Source organism: Ochlerotatus camptorhynchus, unplaced genomic scaffold (genome assembly GCF_037179485.1).
Source record: "Ochlerotatus camptorhynchus isolate MF236.1 unplaced genomic scaffold, CSIRO-AGI_Acam_v1.1 ptg000539l, whole genome shotgun sequence".
NCBI classification, from domain to species: Eukaryota; Metazoa; Arthropoda; class Insecta; order Diptera; family Culicidae; genus Ochlerotatus; species Ochlerotatus camptorhynchus.
In genome coordinates, this window is record NW_027041022.1 from 1,241,355 (window position 1) to 1,268,639 (window position 27,285).

At 37.3% G+C, this 27,285-nt stretch overlaps 2 protein-coding genes across 2 annotated transcripts; both read right to left on the reverse strand.

Moving 5' to 3' along the window:
* Positions 1-2,555: 2,555 nt before the first annotated feature.
* LOC135713150 (uncharacterized) lies at positions 2,556-3,036 on the reverse strand. The gene is made up of 2 exons (XM_065236265.1): positions 2,887-3,036; positions 2,556-2,831 (listed from the first exon to the last, which is right to left on the reverse strand). Exons 1-2 carry the CDS (start codon positions 3,034-3,036, stop codon positions 2,556-2,558), a joined length of 426 nt encoding a protein of 141 aa, XP_065092337.1.
* A 22,405-nt stretch (positions 3,037-25,441) lies between these two features.
* Positions 25,442-27,010, reverse strand: LOC135713128 (probable cytochrome P450 6a19). Its single transcript, XM_065236237.1, has 2 exons — positions 25,927-27,010; positions 25,442-25,864 (listed from the first exon to the last, which is right to left on the reverse strand). Exons 1-2 carry the CDS (start codon positions 27,008-27,010, stop codon positions 25,443-25,445), a joined length of 1,506 nt encoding a protein of 501 aa, XP_065092309.1. The 3' UTR covers position 25,442.
* Between the last annotated feature and the right edge of the window lie 275 nt (positions 27,011-27,285).

Genomic DNA, 27,285 nt, shown 5'->3' on the forward strand with positions numbered 1-27,285 from the left:
GCTTAAAAATCAATAAATGAATTGAAAAAAATATTTGCAATTTATTAAAAAAAATAATTAAAATTGAATTGAATATTAAATTGAAAATTAATTGAAAATTTAACTGGAAATAATACAGAAAATTGAATTGAAAATTGATTTGATAGTTAACTTTTAAAATTAATTGAAAATTATATTAAAACTTTAACTAAAAATTGAATTGGAATCAAGTTGAAGTTGAATAGAAAATTAAATTGAAAATTTAATCAAAAATTGCATAAAAATTAATTTAAAAAATAATTGAAACTAAAATGAAAATTTCAATGAATTGATCTGTTGATTTATCTTTATTAAGGAGGCTTTCAGCCTGAGGCTGGTTTGCCTCAAATATTTAATTGAAATTTAATTGAAAATTTAATTGAAAATTCAATTGAAAATTTAATTGAAAATTTAATTGAAAATTTAATTGAATATGTTATTGAAATATGTTCATTTAATTGAACATAGAATTGAAATTTTATTGATCATTTATTTGAATTGTTTTTTGATAATTGAAAATTTAATTGAAATTTAATTTAAAATTAAATTGAAAACTGAATTGAAAATTGAATTGAAAGTTGAATTGAAAATTGAATTGAAAATTAAATTGAATAATGACTTGAAAATTTAATTGAACATTGAATTGAAATTTTAGTGATCATTTATTTGAAAATTTAATTGAAATGTTTTTTGAAAATTGAAAGTTTAATTGAAATTTAATTTTAAATTAAATTGAAAACTGAATTGAAAATTAAATTGAAAATTTAATTGAAAATTGAATTGAAAATTGAATTGAAAATTGAACTGAAAATTTAATCGAAAATTTAATTGAAAATTTGTATTGAAATTGAATTAAAAATTTAATTAAAAATTGATTTGAAAATTAAATTGAAAACTGAATAAAAAATTTAATTGAAAATTGAATTCATGAATAGATTTTTAAAATGAATTGAAAATTATGTATTGATTTGAAAATTTATTGAAAATTTAACTGAAAATTTAACAGAACATTGAATTGAAAATTGAATTAATAATTTACTTATAAAATGAATTGAAAATAAAAATAAAAATATTACTATAAATTGAATTGGAATTGAGTTGGAGTTGAATAAAAATTGAATTGAAAATTTAATTTAATATTGAATAAAAAAAATTAATTTAATTGAATTGATTGATTGATTTATCTTTAGTTATGAGGCTTTTAGTCTGAGGCTGGTTCGCCTTCACTATTTAAATGAAAACAATTTAATTGAAAATTGAATTGATAATTTAATTTAAAATTTGATTGAAAATTGAATTGAAAAAATTAATTGAAAATTTAAGTGAAAACTTAATTGAAAATTTAATTGAAAATTTAATTGAAATTAAATTGATAATTTATTCAAAATTATTTGAAAATTAACTGAAAATTAAACTCAAGATTGAATTGAAAATTGAATTAATAATTTACTTTTAAAATGAATTGAAAATTATAGTAAAAAATTTACTAAAAATTGATTTGGAATTGAGTTGGAGTTGAATAAAAATTTAATTGAAAATTTAATTTAATATTGAATAAAAAAATTTAATTTAATTGAATTGATTGATTGATTTATCTTTATTTATGAGGCTTTTAGTCTGAGCCTGGTTCGCCTTCACTATTTAAAGGAAAACAATTTAATTGAAAATTGAATTGATAATTTGATTGAAAATTTTATTGAAAATTTAATTGAAAAAATTAATTGAAAATTTAATTGAAAACTTAATTGAAAATTTAATTGAAAATTTAATTGAAAATTTAATTGATAGTTTAATTGAAAATTTAATTGAATATTGAATCGAAAATTTAACTGAAATAAAGTTGAAAATTTAATTCAAAATTTAATTGAAAATAAATTTGAAATTGAATGAATAATTGAATTATAAATTGATTTGAAAATCGAACTGAAAATTGAATAGAAAATTAAATTCTTGATTAAGGTTTAAAAAAATTGAAAAATATTTTTGTAATATAATAAAAAAATAATTGAAACTGAAATAAATAATTGAAAAATTATTGAAAATATAAATGGAAAATGATTTGAAAATTTAACTGAAAATTGAACAGAAAATTGAATTGTTAATTGATTTTTAAAATGAATTGAACATTATATTAAAAATTTTACTTAAAATTTAATTGGAAATTTGTTGAAGATTGTTTTCAAAATTGAATAGAAAATTTTATTGAAAATTTAAATAAAAATTAAATAAAAAAATGAATTAAAAATAATTGAAAACTTAAATGAAAATTTATATGAAAATTTAGTTAAAAATTTAATTGAAAATTTAAATAAAAATTCAATTACAAATTTAATTTAAAACTAAATTGAAAACTTAATTGAAAATTGAATTAAAATTGAAGATTAAACTGCAATCTTAAGCATACAAGCATACGCTACTCGTACACATATGTTATTTAATGCCACATCGAATGCAAACATTTAAATTTACAACTACAGTGAGAAAGTGAAAAGGTTAAAAAGGTTAAGTATTGTTCCAAAGTCAGTCGGTTTCCAGGATCAAGTGGGAATGCCCATCGTTCCATCAGTTTGAGTCAAACTTTTCAAGTTCCAAAAATACATGGTCAACGTGTAGGACTTGTTAACGATACTGGTGTACCTTGCCATCGTCAACTCGAACAGTCCACCGCAGCTGAATTTCAAGCTACGCTGTGACTGTAGCATCACGATCAGAACCGTCGAACGAACTTGCTTATACTGCTGGGCAAACTGCTGGCTGTACCTCAACTTGACTCCCCATTGAAATTTGGACAGCTTATGGGCAATCTGGTAATGCTGCAATCAGAAAACTGATTCAAGTGAAGGTTTGGATTTATTTGAAATACCTTACCGTTTCGTTGAAGTCAGACACCAGACGGCAAAACACGTAGCACTCGAGCATGTAGCGAACTAAATAATCCACCGAAAGAGCATTGAAACTGTCAAACTTCGGAGAGAACAGCACAGCCGTTATCCCGATTGCGATGAACAGCATGGTCATGTAGTACAGCAGCAGAAAGGTAGGATCCGCAAGGTTCTTCAAAGCTTTCACATTTCCCAGCACCATGCTGTGATACTTGATGCAGCTGTACAGTTCCTCCTGAAGATAATGCCAGAAGTGAGCTTCGTTGGACTTAACAGAAGAATTGCATTCTTCCAAAGCAAGCCGATCGTTGGCTCTATCCATAATCGTATCAAAAGAATCAACCAAAATTCTCATCTCTTCATGCAGTCCCATCAGAGGGATGAATAGAGTTAGAAAGTTACAAGACGCTACGCAAACGTACACGACAAACATAAAAGAAAAGCTTTTTTTCAATAAATGTATCTCGAACCAGCTGATTCCAACCAGATCAAAGGGCAGTTGTAACGGCACTGATTCGGATAGTCCCATGAACACTATAATCACGGTCTGCATTGCAATGTTTACGATCATGATGAATGTCAGTATGATGCTGTTTATGTAAACCTTCCGGCGAATGGCTATGGCAGCCGAGTCATCTGCTCTGTAGATCCTTTGGTTGATAAAGCCTCTCACGCTGGTCACGTATTCGAAGTTTTTTAAGATCAATCCACATCGCATGTAAATTATGGTGCATCCAATAAACATGTGAATGTTATTGATAGCCACTTGGAAGCTATCTACGGTCTGCAGGTTTTTCCAGCAACGCCTAGCCATCAGAATATAGTGCAGAAGCAGTAGAGCACGGTAAGTACACCATATGGTTCGGATGGTTGCTTTCTTGGATTGAATGGAAACTCCGGAGATTGTCAGGAAGTAGTCGATGAGATAGAAGGAATCCTTACCCGGAGTCAGCTGGGTGTAATTTGTCCACCAGTGAGCAAGACGTGTACGGAGCGTTTCGAACATTGTTTGATGATTGGTTGGGAAAGTTGATGTAGCCAGGAAATTTATAGCCGGTGAATGAAATGCTATGAATATTTTATTGTCAATTTAAGAGATGCTCCGAAAAATTCAGTTTCACAATATGTGATGAAAATTGATGGCTAGTATTACGTCAATTCAATTATCCTAATTGTAATATGAATTGTTAAGGCTAAAACAACGCTTTATTTGTTATAGATTTGATTTGAGACAATTTCCTTTAATTTTTCAATGTTTCAGTTTGTCATTGGAAGCTTACGCACATAGAGCGTCGGCAATGACCGGTTTAGAAATTGTCCTTCGAATACACTTAAGGTCCCAACTGGGAGAAAATTCCATTTGGGAACAGTGAAGCAGAAGTAATCGGCTGTTAGGCCAAACATTTTAATGATAGCGTATGTTGCTGGGTATTCCATGTAAAATACTGCCAGTTTATTTAGTTGCTCGGTCAATTCTTCAAAGTTCGAATTCATCTTGTGCAATGAGCATCCAGTTGAGTTCGTAAAATAGATTATCCATATTCTACCAGCTGTTCCATGCAACGCGTTGCGAGAAATTTAGCCGGTGCTTTACCGTACGTTGTGTTTCCATTTTCCGGCCATTTCTTGTTACTCGGGAGTCGGAAAACAGCGGCTCTTCTTGGGATTTCCCGGGAATCAGGAAATATTTGTATATTCTAAAGAAGCATATTTCAACAAAATTTTATTATTTTGTTTTCTCCTGGAAGACTTGCACGTATGACCCTTTCCTCCCACCCCTACCCCACGGGTGTTTCTGATTCGCCTTAGTTTTCCCGGAAGATTGAACCTTCTTCGGAAGGTTTCTTATGATTTATTTCGGAAATTTCATCCAACTTTGCTCTGAAGTTTCCTACAACTTGCCCTGGAAGAATGTAGCATCTTATTCCAACTTCTACAATTTCTTGCATTGCTCAACGGAAGTTTCTTTAAACTTCCGTACCAACAGTTCCTGCTGACTTCTCTCGAAAGACTCTTCTGAATTCTTTTGAAAGTTTCTTGTGGCTTTCCCAGAAGTTCCTGTGATTGCCTTTGTGTGTGTGTGTGTCTTCTGACTTCCGAAAATTCCTTTCATCTTTTCCTGGAAATCTCTGCCAACCAGGAATGGGAAAATTCATTCTCTCGCGCGAGCATCACAGAAACAAAATAGCCATCCTCACCTACAAACAAATTTCCGAACGAGTGTAAATTCCTCCAACCAAGTGACTCTTCACATAGACTCGAAACTGACAGTAGCCTACAACTGTGCTCAAGCCATCTTTTTTATTAGACTTCAAGTTAATGAGTTATTATCTGATTTCGATGCCGATAACTTTCTGATACAATTGTTAAATTGCTTTCAGGCAACACTGCATTTTGCAATTATGATATAGTAGCCTGGATTTTTTTCCTTTGGTTTGTTTTCCTTCGATCTTGTTTTCCGTACTGTTTACCAATGCTACCAACGCCAGGAAGGCAGCTCTTACACCTGGACCCTACCTATCAACTCAGAGATGTTATGCCTCAGAAAATCCCGGCGGCGCTGACTGGGAATGAACCCAGGTTTTTTGGGGTGAGAGGCAATCACGCTTACCGCTACACCACCGACGCCACCAGTAGCCTGGATTGTTTGCCTATTCTTCGCCCCTTCTTTGATGGAGCATGCCAGAAGAACGTCATCTTCCTAATCAATTAATAACTAATTATCCAGGCGGTCCACCTCAATGTTGTAGCTGTAGAATTTTCATTAGAGCAAATAGCAAACTTTTCCGCATATATTGCCGCGAAAAAGGCTAGAACGATGTGAACAAAAAGTTCACATTCCCCGTAGTAATTACCACATAAATTTCAAAGTCCCAGTACAGTATGAGTTCGTATCTAAACAAGCTTGATTTGAATCGATTAAGTTTGCTGGAGCGAAAAATGTATGAACCACACTCATATCTTTTATCATGTGAATTATTTGAAAGACCTCCAGCGGATCATAAAATACGATACACTCTTCTTCGAAGATTTCAGGTTGATTAAAATGGAGATCTGAAAATTTTAATGGTTTAAAAAACTAAAAAAAAAAATCATCACTCAGAATCCTGATTAATACATAAGTCTAATACCCTGGACAGACTATGGCTTATATCATGTAATATAGGCTGTCTTGCAATGAGCACTCATATTCTAGTTTTCACTGGAAATCCTATGTATGAGTGCTCATTTCAAGACAGCCTATATTACATGATATAAGCCATAGTCTGTACGGGGTATAAATCATTTTAACCAGCAGCTGTCAAACATGGTAAAGAACGCTTTTCATATACACGAAGACCGTCATTACCGAGCTTACGGTACATCCATCCTATGAAGTAATGCCATTCTCATGTTGACTACATTCCTCGTGACATGGGAAAGGTGGGAGCATATAGGAAAGCAAGAGTTTTCGTGTTCTGATATCCCTCAATTGAGTTTTTAAATCGAACACATTATCTGTTCATTTAAATAAAAGGTGTGTGAGATTTAACTCACGAGAAATTAGCAGTTGAAGTTGACGCTGATTTTAAAACATGTTTAAATACAACATTTGGCTTCGGACCGTACTCTTCTTTGATCCACGGAAGAACATACTTGCTTAAAATCCCGATGTAGACATCCGTGTTGACCTTGTCGCCTTCTGGAATGAACAACAGGTCCATTTTTATGCCATCGGAAGCCGCCAATTCAAACACCATAACGCTAGCATGATACTTGGACAGATACACGTTCTTGTGCTCGTCGGCCACGTCTTTTACCGGAATAGAACTAATACACCGGTCGGTTCTGTAATTTGATACGGGATCGACGGTAAACGTGCTCTCGTCGGTGAACAGGATTACCGGATTTTTTCGCTTAAGGAAGTTCAAGACTTTCTTGCATCGTTCAACTCGTAGCTCCCGGATGCGGTTGGTAATCATGTGAGTTTTTTCCGTGCCCTCGACTTCGCCCCGCAATCTTCCTTTACGATCTTCCGTGCCGTAAAGTCACTGATCTCGTGTTCCTTTACCATTAACCAGCCTCAGGCTGAAAGCCTCCTTAATAAAGATAAATTAATCAATCAAACAAATCTTCCTTTTGATAGCAGCGATAAGTCTCGGAACCCGAGCTGACCTCGGACGACCTGTGGCCACCTACGTGGATAGTTGTCCTTTCTTTTCTTGGTCTAAAAGTCTTTTGACGGTTACTGGGACACTCCCACGGCGATGGAAATGTCTTTTTGTGACATTTGCGCGTGGGACAAATCACGAATACGCTGCCACTTCGTCATGGTGCAGCTGTCAAAATAAGTAGATCATTTTTTTAGTCCGCATCGTGTTCTCTTGCCGTGCGGATCTATTTGCTTTTTGCTGAAGGAAGTGTTACTACCACCTAAAGCTACAACAAATTTAAACAGCACTTTTCAGTGCTCAACCTGTAAAAATGTTCTACCTTGTTCAACTCTTATTCCTCTTCGATCCTTGTTTGAGCCCTACCCGAGGTAATCCTTCTTGGATATCGATTTGGAAAATTCCTCTTCGATCCTTCAGATTCTTATAGTAATCTGCTTGGAAGTCGATGTGGATAAAAATTTACTGCCGCCATGGCGCCTAAACGCAAAACAAAGGGGCAAACTCTTGATCCCCCTTCTGATGAAATTAATTTGAGTAATCAATTTGATTTGCTCACGGATGATGAGAATGATCCATCATCCAAGAAAAATTCTAGTAAACTTTCCCGGCTTAATGCCAAGAAGGAAAATATTCCCCCTATTGTGATAACCACTACCGATTTCCATGCTCTTCGCATGGAACTTTTGAATTTCGTGAAAGTTAAGTTTTCACTACAAATTGGACGTCGGGGTAAATGCCGTGTATTGGCTGAAACCTTGGACGGATTTAAATGTCTTCTCAAGTATCTTACTGAGAAGAAGCACAAATTTTTTACTTACGACACCAAAACTGAACGTGTGTTCAAGGTTGTCATGAAAGGACTGCCCAGTGGTGAATCCCTGGATCAGATCAAAGATGAACTGGCAAAATTACTTGGAGTTGTGCCACTCCAAGTAATCAAAATAAAATTGAAATCCCGTCCTGGCGATTCGGGCAACGGGATTTCTAATGATTTTTATTTAGTTCACTTCAAGTCTAGTTAACTAAACAACCTTAAGGCCTTAGAAAAAGCTAGCCTTATGCTCCATGTCCGCGTGAAGTGGGAACACTTCAGGAAGATTGGAGGAAATTTCCAAAACCTCACTCAGTGCCGTAAGTGCCAGGGGTGGGGTCACGGAACTAAAAATTCCTACATGCCAGCTAAATGCATGAATTGTGGTGAATCCTCTCACGCAAAGGACGACTGTCTGTGAAGGAAAATCCTAAGAAATTTAAATGTTCAAATTGTGGTGAAATCCACAAATCCAATCGTCAGGTAGGAAACGCGCCACGCTTCCGAACAGGTACAAATTCCTCTGCTAGGTACAAATATCACCCCTGCTTCAAATGTTTCATCTGTACCTACTCCCCTCGCTGCTAACAATGTTTGCAACGGGTAGAAATCAAAATACTAACCAACGTAATTCTAACGGAAATTTTGACATTTTTGACTTAGAAAGCATTACTACTTTACAGAAATCATTAATTGACATGATTTCTGATATGCTTAAATCTAACTGCATGTTTGATGCTATTCAAACTGGAGAAGAATTTGCCAATAATATTGTCATGACTTTAAAATTCAGTTATGGATTTTAAAGCTTTAAAAATTTCAAATTGGAATGCTCGATCTCTTAAAGATTATGAAGACGAGCTGTTTAACTTTTTGAGAGTTCATAACGTGCATATTGCCGTTATAACTGAAACGTTCCTTAAACCTGCCCATAAGGTTAAGAAGGACGCAAATTACTTGATTTATAGAAATGATCGTCTTGATGGACCCTGTGGTGGCGTTGCCATCATTATTCATAGACGAATCAAACATAAAATTCTTTCTTCATTTGAAACCAAAGTTCTTGAAACTTTGGGAGTTTCTGTTGAAACAAAATTTGGACAACTTACGTTTATAGCTGCCTATTTGCCATTCCAATGCGTAGGCCAGCAAAAGAATTTTCTCAAGGGTGACCTCCAGAAACTTACCCGTCATAGGTCTAAATTCTTCATTATTGGTGATTTTAATGCAAAACACCGCTCATGGAATAATGCTCAAAGCAATTCCAATGGTAATATTCTGTTTGATGATTGTTCTGCAGGTTATACACTATTCAATATCCAAACAGCCCAACATGCTTTTCTTCTGCAAGAAATCCCTCAACTATTGATTTGGTCTTAACTGATTCATGTCAACTTTGTAGCCAATTGGTTACCCATGCTGACTTCGGTTCTGATCACCTTCCAGTAACTTTTGAAATATCCCAAGAAATAATCTGTAATCCCAGCAGCTCTACTTTCAATTACCATAGAGCTGATTGGGAGCAGTATCGAACATTTATGGAATATAACTTCGATCCAAACATTCCTTTGCAAACCAAAGATGAAATTAATTATGCTCTTGAATCTCTGACTACTTCTATAGTTGAAGCAAGAGCTGCCTCAGTACCAAAATGCGAGGTTAAATTCGATTCAATTATAATAGACGATGATCTTCAGCTCTTGATCCGTCTTAAAAAATGTCCGTAGGAGACAATATCAAAGAACACGCGATCCTGCCATGAAAGTTATCTGGCGGGATTTGCAAAAACAAAAAAGCGATTCTCTGCCCTGAGGAACAAAACTTTTGAAAATAATATTTCTAAATTAGACCCGAGTTCCAAACCCTTTTGGAAACTCACAAAAATTTTGAAAAAGCCTCAAAAGCCTATTCCAGCGCTTAAAGAAGGTGGTAAAATTTTGATCACAAATTTGGAAAAAGCTCAGAAACTTACTAAGCAATTCGAGAGTTCCCATAATTTCAGTTTGAGTCTTACTAGTCCTATTGAGAATCAGGTTGCTCGGGATTTTCTGAATATTTTCTCTCGGGAAAATATTTTTGATGATTCCTGGGGGACTGATTTGGACGAAGTAAGGTCTATAACTAAAAATTTTCAAAATATGAAAGCTCCAGGTGATGATGGAATTTTCTATATCCTCATCAAAAACTCCTAGAGAGTACCTTGTCTTTCTTGGTAAAATTATTTAACAGATGTTTCCATTTGGCATACTTTCCTGATAAATGGAAGAATGCAAAAGTTGTTCCAATTTTGAAGCCGGATAAAAATCCAGCTGAAGCTTCTAGCTACCGTCCAATAAGTTTGCTTTCTTCAATAAGTAAACTTTTTGAAAAGATAATTTTAAATAGAATGATGCTTCACATCAATACGAACTCAATTTTTGCAGATGAGCAGTTTGGATTTCGCTATGGGCATTCAACCACTCATTAACTCTTAAGAGTTACCAATTTAATTCGTTCAAACAAATCTTAAGGCCACTCAACTGGAGTTGCTCTTCTAGACATAGAAAAAGCATTCGACAGTGTTTGGCATGAAGGTTAGATTGCGAAATTGAAAAAGTTTGATTTTCCACTTTATATTATGAAATTAGTTCAAAATTATTTAACTGACAGCACTCTGCAGGTAAATTATCAAAATTCCAAATCCAATCGACTACCTGTTAGAGTAGGAGTTCCTCAGGGTAGCATTCTTGGGCCTATATTGTATAACATTTTCACTTCGACTGATTTGCCTCAGGGATGCCACAAATCTTTGTTCGCTGATGACACAGGCATTTCCGCTAAAGGAAGAAGTCTTCGTGTTATTTGCAGCAGACTGCAGAAAAGTTTAGATATTTTCTCTTCTTATTTACAAAAATGGAAGATTTCTCCCAACGCTTCCAAAATTCAACTTATTATATTTTCCCATAAGCCTAGAGCTTCCTTTTGAAACCTAGTAGTAGTCACATAGTCACTATGAACGGAGTTCCAATTTCCTGGTCAAACCAAGTGAATTTTTTTGGATTAATACTAGACATCACATCACATACTAATACTAGACATCACATTAAGGGCAACCTGTTTAAAATACTGAATTGCAATAACAGGAACAATGTCAAAACACTTAGCTATATATCATACCGAAGATTTTATTCCTCTGAATATTTTTTTCAAGACATCAGGTTGACGAAGGTCATTCTGAAACTCTTAAGCTGTTAAAAATGTCAAACAGCGTCTTTCAGAAATTCTCCCAAAATGATTAGGAAATATTCAATATATCGCTAGTCAATCGAAGATTTTAATGAAGCTCATTGGATATTCAGGAAGATCCAGTGTTTAAAAAACAACTGGTTTTGGTTCCATAATTGATCATGAAAATTGTGAACTAGAAGCTTAAACTTCTATAGGAAAAATCATCACATGTTTGCTAAAAAACTTAAAAGCCTTCATGAACTTCAACATGTATTCTCAAAACATGTAATGTTTTAAAAATGTCTGCGAGCAAAAATATCTTCAAATAATCTCAAATGAAATAAAAATGAAGACATACTTTCAAATCATGCATCTCTGCTGTGGTTATCTGAGTCTTGGATTCCAACACCGGCTTTTACCATACGACCCTTCTAAGTGCGTCAACAACATCTAGCCACTGAAATCTGAAACGGTAGACATTGCCCACATTCGGTGTACTCCATCCCACTAACATGAGTACATCAAACTTTCGACCTCGTTGGCTCCGGTTGCTAATGGCACTGACAATATGGTGGCAGTCGTTAATCCCTTAGAAACGGTGTAGCAAATAGGAGCAATTCAAGCTGAACATTGCATTAGGTCCGATTCTCTTCGTTGATTTTCTCTTTCGTTAATAACTTTAGCACAAAGCCGTTTCTTGTTGTGTTTGTCGTATTAGATGCTAGATAAATGCTTTGAATGTCTTTACATGGCCGTGGAGATACAAAGAGAAAGTCGACGAAGAGAATCTGTCAATGTTACGAAGGACCTAAAGCAATGTTCAGCTTGAATTTATTGTGGTGCTTTACCTCTCACTTCGAGCCGTTTTGGTGCTGGTGAGTGCACGTGGGTTCGAGGCGAAAAGGATTATTACAACAAGCTGTCGCAATGTTTTGCTCCTTTTATTGCCCTACCTGTTAATGGCATGTAGAAGATGATTTTATTTGAAGATGACTCCATTTCGATGGTTCATACCTGAAGTATTATGAGTGCGCAAATATTAATTATGTGCGATAAGGTGATAGGTTAACGAATTACAGATGATTAAATGTGCTTAAAATGTGCTCTCCATATGCTTTTCTATTCTTCCTAATAGTATTCAGCATGATTACCAACTTCTTTTTGCCTACCAAATGCAGTGTTTCGCAGATTATTTATTCATGCTCTTTGAATGAAAAAGCTTGACAAGTATGACCCACATTTCAATGATGTTGGAATGACCTTTTAAATTTCAATACCTCTATGAGCTACTCGAATTCGACTTAATAGCGAACGGCCTATAAGTCTGTTTCCAGAATACATTCTGTCGCCCTTGCTATCATTACTAAGACAAGAAAGTTGAAATTGCTAGCTTCAATAGAAAAACTAAAACTTTCATACCACGATTCATGTCCTCGTCTCGTCTCGTCATTCTTGTTTTTAACTAGTTGAATGTCTGACTTGGTTTAAATCATGCCTCCATCAATCCTGGCTCGCTGGTGTCGTTTCTGGATCAATAGATTCCTGGCAATTTGGGAGATTTTAAATGATTTTGAAAAACGTACCAATCATATTGTTGGCATTTTTCTGATAGTTGTCGGAATCCATATGGAATCAGAAAGCAAATTTTTAAGAATAGCATGGAACGCATTTCGGATTTTGGCGTTTACTCAATCAGTTTTTTTTTTGGTTGGTGGATTGTTTGTGTTTGTCAATAATAATTGGTCAAGCTTTACAGCAGAACTGCCAGCGTTCCAAGCAATCATCGCAGTCGTTGTCATCTTTGTTCGTTTGTTCATAATCTACCGAAACTATCACCAGTATGTGAAAGTCATGAAACTCGCGCGACGATTGGAACATCGTAGAATCCACTTAGCTGACAATGAAATAAGATGTCAGGGAAAAAGGATAATCAACCGGAGCATTATCTTCTTCGTAGGAAATAAATTATTTTCGACAATCGCAGTCCTTTCCGGGAAAGTTAGAGCTGACGTGGCGACGTTTTCGATTGATTTGCAGCAGAAATTGTGCAAATAATCTACAGACTTTTCCTAGTCCCCTATGCTTTTATAGCGAGTGTGAACTTTTGGATTATTTTTATACCAATGATCGAGCTTCTGTACGAACTGAAAGTTGTGATGAATTCTTTTGAATTTAGTGGGAAGATTCCAAACAGAAACCAACTAAATAAATGCATAGAAGATCACTCAGCCATTCTGAATGAACTAAAGGACTTGGGCCGGCTGACGAAATGGTCGTTTCTTTTGATCTACTACGCTGCCATGATGAACATTGCAATTGGAACAATTGAATTCATTCACTCGAATCATTCGATTGTACTGTTGGAACACATTTTTCGATATTTGATTGAGTGCTTTATATTTTTTCAATTGGGGACCATTTTCAATGAGAATGTAAGATTTGTTCAAACACATAATTGCGCCCACTAAGAAGTTTTGCTTTATGTTTTACAGAATGCGAAGATCAGCCAGATTGTATTGCAAACTGAGTGGCTTCACAATCATCCCTATCCATCAAGCTATAAACGAAAATATCGATCCATAAGGGCGTCGCTTCTGATGGTGATGGTGCGATCGCAACGGAGCTTGGAAATCAGCTGTGGAGGCATTTTTGAAATGGATATGCAGCACTTTACAAGCCTGATGGAGAAGTGCTACTCGATTATGGCATTTCTGTGGAATCTGAAGGTATTGGCGGAGAAAACTTAGAACATTTGAACCAAAAGTAGTCTTGAAAACGTTCACTTAAAGAAGGCGGAATTCACACAGTTTAATATGAATTTACCACTTGTTTTTCTTGCTGAGAAGAAACAATCGAATTAAATCCAATTTAGTTTTTATTTTAAAATTTAATATTTAAAAGCTGCAATAGAAAGTATATTTTTTGAGCAACAATGTTACCAGCTCTGGTAAAACTACACAGCAAAAAAATAATTTTGATATCACGTCAAAGTGGATGCACTACAATCATGTCGAAAATATGGTGTAATATTACTTGCTAAAAAGGACAAAATTATCATTAATACAATGCATGAACTGACTTTACGCTGCTTTTACTGCATTTGTTTATTTATGTGGTCATAAAAATTACATGAAATTTTCGACATGATTGTAGTGCATCCACTTTGATGTGATATCAAAATTATTTTTTTGCTGTGTATGATTGGATGCTACAATAAATGTGAAAGCTGCATCAGAAAATTAGAAAGTTGCTAGGGAAATCAAAAGATATAGCCCTTTAGCAATTATAAATGTTCTAGAAATTGTTATAAAGTTTAAGATACAAATAGCACTCTCAGGATGCTATTTCAAGCATAGGGTTTACAATAACAATAAGTAAACAAATATTTCTTGAAGGGTAAACGCTCCTATAGTTGCAGTACGTTAGAAGCGTTAGGTTCCTACACAGCAAAAAAATAATTTTGATATCACATCAAAGTGGATGCACTACAATCATGTCGAAAATTTCATGTAATTTTTATGACCACATAAATAAACAAATGCAGTAAAAGCAGCGTAAAGTCAGTTCATGCATTGTATTAATGATAATTTTGTCCTTTTTAGCAAGTAATATTACACCATATTTTCGACATGATTGTAGTGCATCCACTTTGACGTGATATCAAAATTATTTTTTTGCTGTGTATAGTTGTGTAGGGAGCCTACATACACAACTATAGGAACCTAACGCTTCTAACGTACCGCAACTACAGCATTTACCCTACCAATAATGCACGGCCGGTCATAACAGACAGTTCAGACTCCCATTATTTCCCCTTACGTGTCACGTTATTTAATCAATAAAGAGTTTTAAATGTTAACAAGCACCAATTCTAGTATTTCTTTTACTTCACTGCCAAAAAAAAGTTAATATATTCTTAATCGATTGATGAGCACTTTAGTAGAATAATGATATACACTGGAGTCGCTTTTTACGCGGGTGATTCGTCCGGCGTAAAAAAAAACCGCGTAAATTCCGAAATCCACGTAAAAAAAAACCGCGTAAAAAAAGACCGTGTAAGAAAAAACCGCGTAAAAAGCGATATACCGCGTCAATTCTGAAATTCGCGTAAAAAAAAAAAATCAAAATCCGCGTTAAAAAAACCGCGTGAATTCCGGAATCCGTGTAAAAAAACCGCGTAAATTCCGAAATCCACTTAAAAAAAAACCGCGTAAAAAAAACCGTGTAAAACAAAAAACCGCTTTATAACGTAGTTTCTCCTTTTAATTCAACAACTATTGTATCACTTTCACTTCCACTATTAAAAATATGAAAATACTATAACAGTAACGTATTTCATTTACTACTTGCAAACTTCTATACACTGATACGTATTTGTTATAGTTTTTTTTTTAAAGTAATAGTCAAAGTAAGTTAGTTAAAGAGAAAGTGATACAATTGTAATAGAATTATTAGGAAAAACAAGGTAATAAGGTAGAAGTTGCAATATGTAACAACGTAATTGATGATAATCGGAAATGTTTCAAAAATTTGTGGCATTGTTAAAATCAACTACAATATCACATCCGTGGAATGCATGGGATAAGCACAAAGTCTCAATGTGTATAACTGGTGATCTTAAATTTTAAAATACGCAATACCAGCGCCGCCAAACGCAGGTCAATTAGGGAATGGATAGACATTTGTTGACGTAATACTCGCCGAGAAATCCTCTCCACTTCCACGAGAAATCACTGTAATTTTAGATAATAGGGTCGGGTTTGCAGCAGGGTTCATTTTGACAATCGGAATTAAAGATGTTAAGATAGAAAGCGACTAACGTATCTTGAATATAAAAAGGGCCTGAGATTAAACTCATGCTGTTCTGCTCAGTAAGCAAAAATGATAGCACTGTGTAGTGCCTCCAAGAAAAATGTAAGGATTTGTTTCGAAACCGGATTTTCTTTGATTTGTCCTGGGAGGTAAGCTAATTTCTGGCAAACTGTTCGTAAGCATGGGCAGTTTGTCGGAATATTTCCTAGGTATGGTGGATTTCCTGATCTAGATATCATTGATGCATAGTAGGGCATTGAATCAAACTCTTTCAAATGTCTGTTGATAAGCAGCGGCTTACATTTAAAGCTCGGAAGCTGTAGCTTTAATCCTCCATTTTCAACATCTAGGGCCAATTGATTAATAGCAACCCTAGTTGTTTGCCCTGACCATAAGAAGGTTCCCATTAAAGACGTTAACTTTGCAATATGCGATTTGTTTATGTGTAAAACTGAAGCAGTGTACCAAATTTTTGAAGTCACGAAGTTATTTAGTAGGACGACTTTTTGATGGAGGGAGAGAGATCGCATTTTGTGCATCCACAATTGCTGTGCAAATTTCGTTATCAATGAATCCCAGTTTACATTGATCATCAGCCTAACGCAGTTTGTGTATACAATACCGAACACCTTCACTTTATCGGCTGTTGTTAACCATGGTACGATCAACTGGTTATTGTTTCGTATATACCCAACGTCTAAAGCAACTGTCTTTGTGAGGTTGACTACAGAGCCTGAGGATCTGCCGAACATTTCGAATATCTCTCGAGCCCTCTCAATTTACCTTACGCTAGTAGTTATCACCGTAACGTCATCTGCATATGCTACAACAACATCATCGATATCGTTAAGGGTTTGTTCAAGTTTCGTCATTAATGGTTGTAGTTATAACACAAATAAATGCATCGATAGTGGATCGCCCTGGCGAACCGATCTTTGTATTGGAAACTCTCGAGAGAGGTGACCGTTGATGAGCATCCGAGAATTGGAAAGAGAGCCTATTTTAGAAAGCAGTTCTATTAAGTTTCCGTTTATGCCAAGAGAGGACATCATTTCGAATAAGAATCGGCGATCAACACGATCAAAAGCATGATCGAGATCGAACGACACTAATTTTCCACATTTCTTCTTCTCTCGTAACTGCACAATACGATCTTTCAAAGTGAGTGTAGCTTGAAAAATGTTCCGATCATGATTGGAATTCTTTTGTGAGTTACTAATTACTGAGTTTTCAGTTAAAACACGATCTAATCTGGTTTTTAGCACTCGAGAGAGTAGTTTGAAGTCTACGTTAAGGAGAGAAATCGGACGGTACGATTTCAAGGTGTTGTTTGAACCTTTCTTTTTTGCTAACACAATGACTCCATTAACAAATTCGGATGTAAATTCACCTCGTAAAGCCTCGTTGAGAATGAGATTGAGATGGCCATGAATAATGTCAAATGCACGTTCATAAAATTCCTTCGGAATCCCATCTGGTCCTGGGCATTTTCTGGAAGCACTACCTTTTATCGCGAAGTATATTTCTTCCGTTGTGATGTCCTCCATGCACCTGGTGTTAGCATCACTATCCTCGGAGATGATCCTGTCACAAATAAATTCTGTGTTTACACGTACTTCACCATCGGTGTACAGCTCTCGGAAATAATCGTAGACATAATTTTCTATGTCTTCGGAGTTATCGATGTATTCTCTATCGGATGTGTTCAACCGACTGATAACAGTTTTCTTACGTCTACGCTCTCCTAGATGAAAAGCAGATACGGGTTCTCCCGATACAAACGTTTAGTTCACCTGTACAAAAGTTTGTGTAAACTCTCTTTGGAGGTGTAGCATCTTACCTTTTAGTAGGTTTATTGTGGAAAGCATCGAATGATCTCCATAAAAGCTATTATAAGCTTCACGAAGTTGAGTGTATAACAATTGATATCTATTATGGAAAACATCATATGTTTGCTTAGTTTTCCACCGGAAAAACGACTTGATCTTTGGTTTTGCAAATGATAACCACCAATGCATCCATGAATTGTAGTTTCTTCGTTGACGTGTCCAGTAGTCCCACTTGAGCTGAAATTCGTCCATATTATCCTGAGTCAAAACATGGGGTCTGATTGACCAGTAGCCTCTACCTATATCTCTCCCGAGGTTTGGTAGACACAGCCTCATTGTCAAGGCATGGTGGTTAGTAAACGAACAAACGTGAGTGTCGATGTGTCTTAGGTCTTTCAGCACCCCAGATGACACGTATAATCGATCAATGCGGGAAGCCGAATTGTGGGTGATGTACGTGTATTGAGTAGTACCCTTCCGTAAACAATTCCATACATCAAAGAGTTGTGCCTGTTGAACTGTGTTTTTTAGCGAGAGGCTGAAGTTGCTCTCACCTGTAGCATCCTTTGCATGTATTACAGAGTTAAAATCCCCACCAAGGATGACATGTTCAGCTGCATGACGGAGGTAATAAGAAATTGTCGAGTTAAAGAACTCTTCTCTGGAAGCTCTATTCTGAGTACCAGAGGGAGCATAAACATTGATGATAGAGACCGTATCATGTATTCTGAGAGAAATTAACCTAGAATCTAAGCTTCTTTCTATCTTTGAGAATCTAATATAGTTTTTCAACGCAATAGCGGTTCCTCTTCGAGAATGATCTACATTGAATATAATGTTAAATCCTGGAATAGTCATTGTATCAGTTTCTACCTCCTGAAGAAGCAAAATATCTAATTCCGATGTCTTAGTAAAATGCTGTAGAGCGTTAAGTTTGTTTTGGTTAGTAATGTTATTAATGTTTATCGTTGCAATATTGTAACTTATTGAATCCATTTCTAAGCGTACTTTGTTGTTATGTAACTTACTGTTTAAGCTTCTTCGGGCGCCCTCGGCTGCGTTTCTCAACCACAGTGAATGCATTAGAATCATCACTGGTTCCACCGTCGTCTTGTTTATGTTTTTCCGCTTGTCCCTTTCCGTCGATATTGATGACCTTCAGCAACGCTTGCATAACACCACCAGAAGAGGTACTAGGAACAACGTTGTCTGTAGCCGAGTCAGTTACCTGTGCCACAGGTGTTGGATGAGATATGCTTGATGATTCCAAAGATTCATTCATTACGAACTCTCCCTTAGCAGCAGCCATCGATTGTTCGGGTTGAACAGGATCAATCGACTGGGCGTTTGATGTAAGGTTCACTGTAGTGTCTGAGGTTGCCTCGTTCAGCGTCGTCTTAGAACCTGTTGATGGACTAGCTTCTCCATCTTGTCCAGAAGGGTTCATGTTGCCTGACGTATTCGAAGCAAAGCCGGACGAACCCGACGTTCCGAACGAACCCGATGTGCCAGATGATCCTGGAGAACCCGCCGTCCTTGAAGATCCAGCGGTATGGGAATTTCCTGTTGAATTGCCACGCACAGCACCAGCGTAAGAGGATCCTCTTAGCCGCTCGTTCAACCCGATTTTCTGCGCCAACAGCTTCTTATTTTGGACGCATGAGATTCCAGTAGGCATAAACTCTCCGCAGTGGCGGCATGTTTGTCTTTGTTTTGGGTACGTCACGTAAGTGGTATCCCCATCGATCGTGATATATGACTTGATCGGTTCTCTGAGAACCATTCTGACTTGACGAATGCCAGATGAGAAACCAGGAAAGTAGTGTTTGTCACTCCATAGTAACTCTTGCACGGAGACGACTTCACCGTAAAACGACATGTGCTTTCGGATCTGCTCATCCGTTGTATTTTCGGATAGGTCATGTAGTCTCACATCCACACAACCATCCGCCATACGAATTCGCAGCTTGTATTTTACTCCCTTGACTTCATAGTCAAACTTGTTGTCGTATTGGTCAACTATTCGTTGAGCAATAGCTTGGTCCGTTACTTTGACAAAGGCGCAGTCGTCTGTGTGGCTCATCTGTATTTTCACCAGCTGAGTACGTGTGATGCCGAGATGTACTCCAACAAATGTGTGTACCTCTTCTGAGGTTGGTTTTTTTTGTAGGTTCGCAAATTCCACGCGAAACGTGTTTTCGCGGATCGTGCGGCTGTTCATCTCAAAACGGTTGTCTGAGATGGGGTGGCGTACGAAAAACAAATCTCCGGTCTCGAACCGGTTCGCTCCGGAACGCGAAACGCCGTGAAAATCTTAGTAGCCCGGTACTTTTCACAACCGAATCACGAACGAACGAGATCACGTATTAACGCTTCGGCAGTCGAAGCCTCACTAGACTCATTAGGATGCGAACTCATACTGCACTTGGTCCTTTGAAATTTATGTGGGAATTGAAAAATTGAACGTTAGGATAATTAGTTATTAATTGATTAGGAATATGATGTTCTTCTGACATTGTTCATTTACTACTCAGCAGACAACATTGGAATAATAAGACAAAAAATCGAGGCTATTATGTCATAAGGGCAAGATGCAGTGTTGCTCTGAAAACAGCCGATTAATCCTACCAGCAAGTTATCAACTTGGAAATTAATTAATAACAAATTTTCTTGACATTCAATTAAAAAGTGGTTTTCAACAAAGTTGTAGCTAAGGAATTTTCACGTAAGAGGGGGAGGGGGAGGGCTCTAATGGATAACTTTTCCGTAAATCATTATGGTGCAGGGCTAGAACGATGAGGACAAAACATACACTTTTCTTATAGTAATTCCCATATAAACTTCAAAGAGCCAGTGCAGAATCAGTTCGCCACCAAATTAGCTCAAATTTTGGGATATTGATCAGCCTGATTTGGATCCGATTGATCTTGGTGGATCAAATTGATAGGTATTTTGCAGCTGGCAGAGAACGAATAGTTCGGAGGGCCCTTTAAAAAAGCTTCGTTGTTGAAATTGATTCGTGTGACTTCATCCATCAGTATTTTCAGCCTTCCAAGCTGTAGCCGGCATCACTTGTAAATTAAAACATGTACTTAAATTTGAGAACTGTTCAAATATATTTAGACAAAAAGCATGGTGTGTTCGTCCCAAGTAGTAGTCAACTTGAAAATATGATGAGAAATAAGAAAACTGGATTGTAAATTTTGGGATGAATCCAACATATTTGTCACACTCAACGGTCAGTATCTGAATCGAAAACTATGTTTTCCAAAATGTTTATTTAGTGGGCTCAATATCTTTGAAAGCTTTGCGGAGCCGAAGGACTAAACAAATATTACAATGGAGATCTAAATCGATTTACTATATTTTTTGTGCACTTGCAACGCATCGAATCTCGACAGACCCGCAATCCCTTTCTGCCGAGGATGCTGATGTTCGTTTTTGCATGCTTTATCGGCCTCCTGAGGGCACGTCCATTATCACCACCTCTTCATGCAGCACCTCTACCACTTCCTCTGTTGATTTGCTGGTGCTGTCTGACAATGCACCTACAGCCACTACACCAGGGTACGAACTGCTATCCGAGTTGCAAGGAATTTTGTAGTTCTTCAAGAAACTTCGTGGTACTTCAGGGAACTTTTTAAAAGTTCAGGAAACTTTCTTGAAGTGCAGACTTTTCTTTAAAGTTCAGCTAACTTTATAGAAGCTCACCGAGCTTCAGTGAACTTCGTGGAGTTTCATCGAACTGCTTCGGTAGCTCTTCCTCTACGTACCTGAAAAAGTTATAAGACAACGACACTTCATACACCTCGTAGCTCGTAATTGACAGTATGGGCTGAATGAGGCTATTCATACTGTCGCTAATGTGATTAGTAACACTTATGCTTTGTTTGACTCTAATGTTTCGTTAACTGTTTTCATTAGAACACTGTCCTGATTTTGAATGTTTCTTTGGTATTATTATTATATTTTGTTTTATGCATTAAGACCAACATATGTCAGATGAATCATGAGCTAAATTTAGTGAAATTATTTGAAGTTCTGAGATCATGGAAAAGTTCAGAAAACTTCGTAGAAGTGGGAACTTTGTACAAGTTTAGGTATCTTCGTAGAAGTTTATTGTTTAATGGCAGGGAACCTCTTTATTATTCAGGGACCTTGTTTATAACTTCAGAGCTTTGATGAAACCTCATGGACTTGACATAGTTCAGAGAATTCCGCACAAATTCAGGAAATTTCGTGCGTCGAACTTTGCGGAAAGTCAACAGGAAACGTAGACGTGAAGCAAGCTTTGATGAAGTTTTGTGGACTGCGTAATAATTCGAGGAACTGCGTATAACTTCATAGAAGTACAGGGCATTTTGAAAAAGTTCAGGGAATTTCGTAAAGATAGAAGACTTCAGGGATCTTCGTTTCAGTTTAAGGAACTTCATAGAAGTTTGTCAATGAACTTCCTGAAGATGAAGATTTTGGACCATCGTTTAGTTTCAAGGTACTTTGAAATTTGAGTAAATTTTCTAAAACTTAAGGAAATTTTGTACATGTTCAGGAAACGTAGCATAAGTAACAGGATATTCTTTCAGATATGCTCCCTAGACAGCCAGGAAGTTTTAAAAGATCAGCATTTGCTGATGTTCTTCGGATCTGAATTAGCGAGTTGCTAAAAAAAAAGATGATATAAGAATGTGCTTAAGTTTTTGAATATCATAATTTTTCAAATGGATAGATCAACTTTCAACACTGTATTTTCCAAATTTAAACCATACACTCTGGCAACATGGTGGCAACATGGTGATTTGATTGGTTAATCTGTTGCAGGTTGTAGCAATGGCTGTACCACTTTCTGGTTTGTTGTAGCGAGACGGTGGCGCTTGGTGGTCACTTTGTGGAATTGGTGCCGATACTCAGGCGCTTCCTTCTGACACTGTTGGTATACAAAGGCAAGGTCGCCCATTATCTAACCGAAAAGGTTATTTCTTCTTAGCGATTACGGACATCTACGCGAAAACGATGCCATCGAAACCCTCAGAGCAATCATCAGCAGAAGCCACCTAGATCGTACCGTGCCAACCAGAAAACGATTTGAAGGAACAGATCAGAAGTTCGGTAGACTTGGTGATATTAATAATTGGAATGGTAAATATATCACTGCACTGGTCTACACGTTCATCTGAGTTAAAGTCAACGATGGCCTCTCATATCACTATTTTGCTGCACCTATTTAGCATATCGCGCCATCACCCAGTGGGTCACCACTTCTGTTATAGAATTTATCTTAATGCTCGATCACATGAGGCACATTAAAAAAATCGAACATTTTTAAAGTAATGGTAACAAAGTACAAGTGAAAGTGTAAAGGTAATACGCCAAGAAAAAAATGGTCTGCAAAAAATTCTTCCACCCATTGAATTATCATAACATTGCTGCATTAGTAGCATTCCGATAAAATCTATTCAAAATACGTAACATCCCATCTAACAATGTATACCAGTTGTGTTTCCGATGAATTGTTAAATTACGTTGAATATTTTGAAAATAACGTGTCAAAAAATGTTAGTCATACAAGTGCAGTTAAGTGTTAAACCGGAAAAAAAACAAAGAATATTCTAATTGATCGGCAAATTAATGGCTTTTGCTATTAGAGAATTTCAAGAATTTAAGCACTTTATATGCTACCTTTCCTCTAAAATAGGAATGGTTTGTGCAAACGCAAATGAAATGTCGGTCAAAGCAACCGAACCTTTAAGAACTTCGAGCTCTGCAGTTCTAGCATTAATCGTAGCACATGAGATGAGGCACATGAGATCAGCGCGAGCCTCGCACACGCTAGGATTTTTGGGTGTCGCATTTGTTTCTCGCTCGTATCTTATTCTCGCGTGTCTCTTTCTCGCTCGTCACATGTTGTTTTCGTTGCGACGGGAGACGGTTTGTTGAGAGCCTCGGCAGCACATTTTTGCACACACGAGGAAAATGTAACTCTGATTAATATTGAACTCAATGCACCACCTCTGACGAACACGTTTCAAATGCTGCAAGTGAGGTTCCCATACGTTCAGCTGTTGAATCTCATTCACCTGTATCGAGAGATGACGTCCAAAGGGCAGGTCTTCACATACAAAATGCTTCCAGTATTGACCCTGATTAAATTCCATTTGTAGTGATTAAAAACTGTCCTGAACGCACATCTAGCATTTATCTTCAACCACTCGTTAAATTCAGGAATCTTTCATGATGGCTGGAAGATTTTTTTCGTTTTCCCTGTCTTTAAGAAAGACAGTAATCAACTTTCGAGGCATTGTGGCTTTCTGGGCAGTTTCAAAACTTTTTGAGCTGATAGTTTTGGATTAATTTAAACACACTTGTTCCAGTGACAAACAAAATGGATTTATGCAGAAGAGGTCAACTGCATCAAAACTCGTGCGATACACATATTTTATAATTCGCGAACTTGAAAAGGCGAACAAGTTGATTGGGCTTCCATGGTCCACTTCATAATTGGCTTCGTTCTTACCGCACCGGTCGTCAAATGTCAGTGAAAATAGGTGACCGTATCTCACAGTCGTTTCCTGCTTCTTCTGGTGTACCCCAAAGGTAGCCATCTTGGCTAGTTTGTGTTTCTGTTGTATTTGAATGACAGTCACTTTTCAATCAGGTGTTTGACGCTATCTTATGCGGATGATTTCAAACTGTATAGTATTTTGTCGTGAAGGATCGTTGTGATTCAGTTTTCCTTCAACAACATCTGGACGTTTTTGCTACTCGGTATCACAAGAATAGGATGGTAATGAATGCTTCAAAATGTTCTATCATCAGTTTCTGAAGAAAAACTTCAACCACCTAGTTTATATACAGACTTCATGCTCAGACACTGAATCGGGGGACTACAGTCAGAGACTTAGATTGTCAACTAAATTTCAAGGAGCATGCACCATATGTCGACGATAAAGCATCTTCTCAGCTTGGCTTTTTTTTTCGCATTGCAAAAGATTGCTCTTACATTTCGCACTTGAAAACGCTATATTGTTCACTAGTCCGTTCGACACTGGAATACTGTTCTGTAGTTTGAGCGTCGTTTCACAACAATTCTGCGAATCGTCTTGAGTGTATTTAGAGAAGATTTGTACGATTTACTCTTCGTTGGTTACCCTGGAGAGACCCTGTAAGCCTTCCTAATGACAAAAGTCGATGTCTGTAACTTGTTGAACCTATCACTTCTCAGTGTTCACCGTAACGTCGCTAAGGCTGTATTTATCGCTGATCTCATGCGTTCGGACATTGACTGTAGTCCACTTTTGCAACAGCTCAACATTAACATAAGACGAGTGTGCAATAGTACAGAATGGGAATTCAGCAGGAAAGATGCATTGAACTACCTGAAATTGAAACGTTAGACAATAGTGTCTTCTACCAAGGTGTTTGTATCAGTTAAGCCCTCATGTTGATGTCAATTAATGCAGGATTTGTCCGCACTTTTTCGGAAAAATGTCCCGCTGATGTCCCTAAAAATAGCACTTTAGACACGCAGAATGTTTGAGTAGTAAGTAAACAACAACACACATCGATGAACAGCTGTTAAACGTAATTTGTTAACAAATGTGGCTTATTCTATAGATCTAGTATTTATTTGAAGGAAATAGGTATTAAAAAATAAATATAAATTGAAACTTATGAATATAAATCTCATATAAGACCCAATAACAGGCAGCATCATCGTAACAACTCCACCAATCTAAGCACCAATCTTCTCCACCTTCATCCAAAGTCCACCCTTGATCATCAAAATTGCACTGGAGGGCTCAAGTTTCGGAGGACCCGTCATCTGCGTACCCAACTTAAAGTGAAAATTCTTCAGCAAAGTCGCCAATCCAATGCGAGCCTGCATCAGCCCGAAGCGCAACCCAATGCAAATACGAGGACCCTCTCCGAACGCGAGGAACGCAAACGGATGGCGTGCTGCCACCTGGTCCGAGTTGAATCGATCCGGGTCGAACTTCATAGGGTCCGGATAAAATTCCGGATCGTGGTGGATGGCGAGTGTGGGAATCATGACCGACGTACCCTTCTCAATGGTCAGCGACGTCCCGGGCACATTATAGTCCTGAGTTGCCGTACGGAAAATGTTCGATGCAGGTGGGTATTTCCGAAGGCCCTCTGAAAGATTTAACAATTTTGAAAAAAAAAAGTGTGAAGATGAATGTAGAGCATAATCCTACCGTAAATGCACTTTTCCAAGTATTTCATCTCATGAACTGCTTCATAGGAAAGTGATCCATGCTTGCTAATAGTGTCGAGGACATCCTTCCTGGCTTTGTCCTGGAGATTTTGATTCAGGGCAAGTTCATACAAACAGAACGACATCAGTGTCGAGGAGGTTTCAAACCCAGCAAAGAAGAAAACGAACGCCTGAGCAGCCACTTCCTTAACGGATAGCGTGCCCAACTGCTGATCCGTGCTGCCCTGTTCCAAAGCTTGTCCGTTTTTCAGCTTTATCATCAAATCCATGAAATCATTCCGTTCGATTTTGTTCTTCTCTCTGTACTCAATATTGTCCGAGACGGTTTTCAAAAAGAACTTCGAAACACTTGGAGTTAGCGTCACGGCTCCAAGCGCACGTGATAGCGTCCTAAACTGCTGAGTCAAAAGAAGCTTCACGAATCCAAGACCACGCAAGTCAAATACATCTCTTCCCATGGTGCGAAACTCGGCATTGGGATCACGCAAACTGTTACACTCCAGTCCAAACGCACAATTCCCAATTACATCCGTCGTGAAGCGTGCGAGAATATCTTTCAACTCAATCTCACCACCACCAGCAGTCTCCTTCACGATACATCGCTCCAATTCATCGGCACAGTCCCGAACAATCGGAAGCATCATTTTCATCTTACCCGACGTAAACGTGGGCGTTAGTTTGACGCGCATGTTTTTCCACTTGATGCCTTCCATGGTGAAGAGGTGAGCTGTAAGCGGATCATCCTTTTCGTTGAAGTAAATGGACCGATCGTGAAAGGAGTTAAAGTCCTTCACCAGAATGGTTTTGATGAAGTCAAGGTCCAGTGCCAGAACCACGGGGTTGATGAAGAAGTAGATTCCTCCGAACAGTGCATTTCCCTTCAGTTTGAAGTACAGGTCTTCCAAGACTTCCGACAGGTGTTGTTTCGTACCAGTTCCCCACAGGTTCCCGAGGGGGAAGGTGGGATTCGCGTACGGTACTCCTCGCACTTTCCAGTAGTTGAACCGTTGCTTGATGAACAGCACCACCAAGGTCACGGCAGCGATTAGCAGTAGAAGAATCATTTTAAAATAGACAATTTGAATTTAAGCGCAACGTAACAAAACACCGACCGGTTTGTTCGCCGTACCGTTCCGGTTTGCCAGCGGTTACCGTGTGGACTGGTTTTGGTCTAGCACACTAGGTATGAAACTGACGCATAGCACTGTGTTAGTGGCTGTACATCGTAAGCGACTACTTGAAAAAAGGTTGAATACGGTCAACGAGACAACGTGCGCAGTGCGATGATTGTTGTTTTGTTTGTACACACATGCAAGTTAGTATGTTTTTTCTGCCGCAC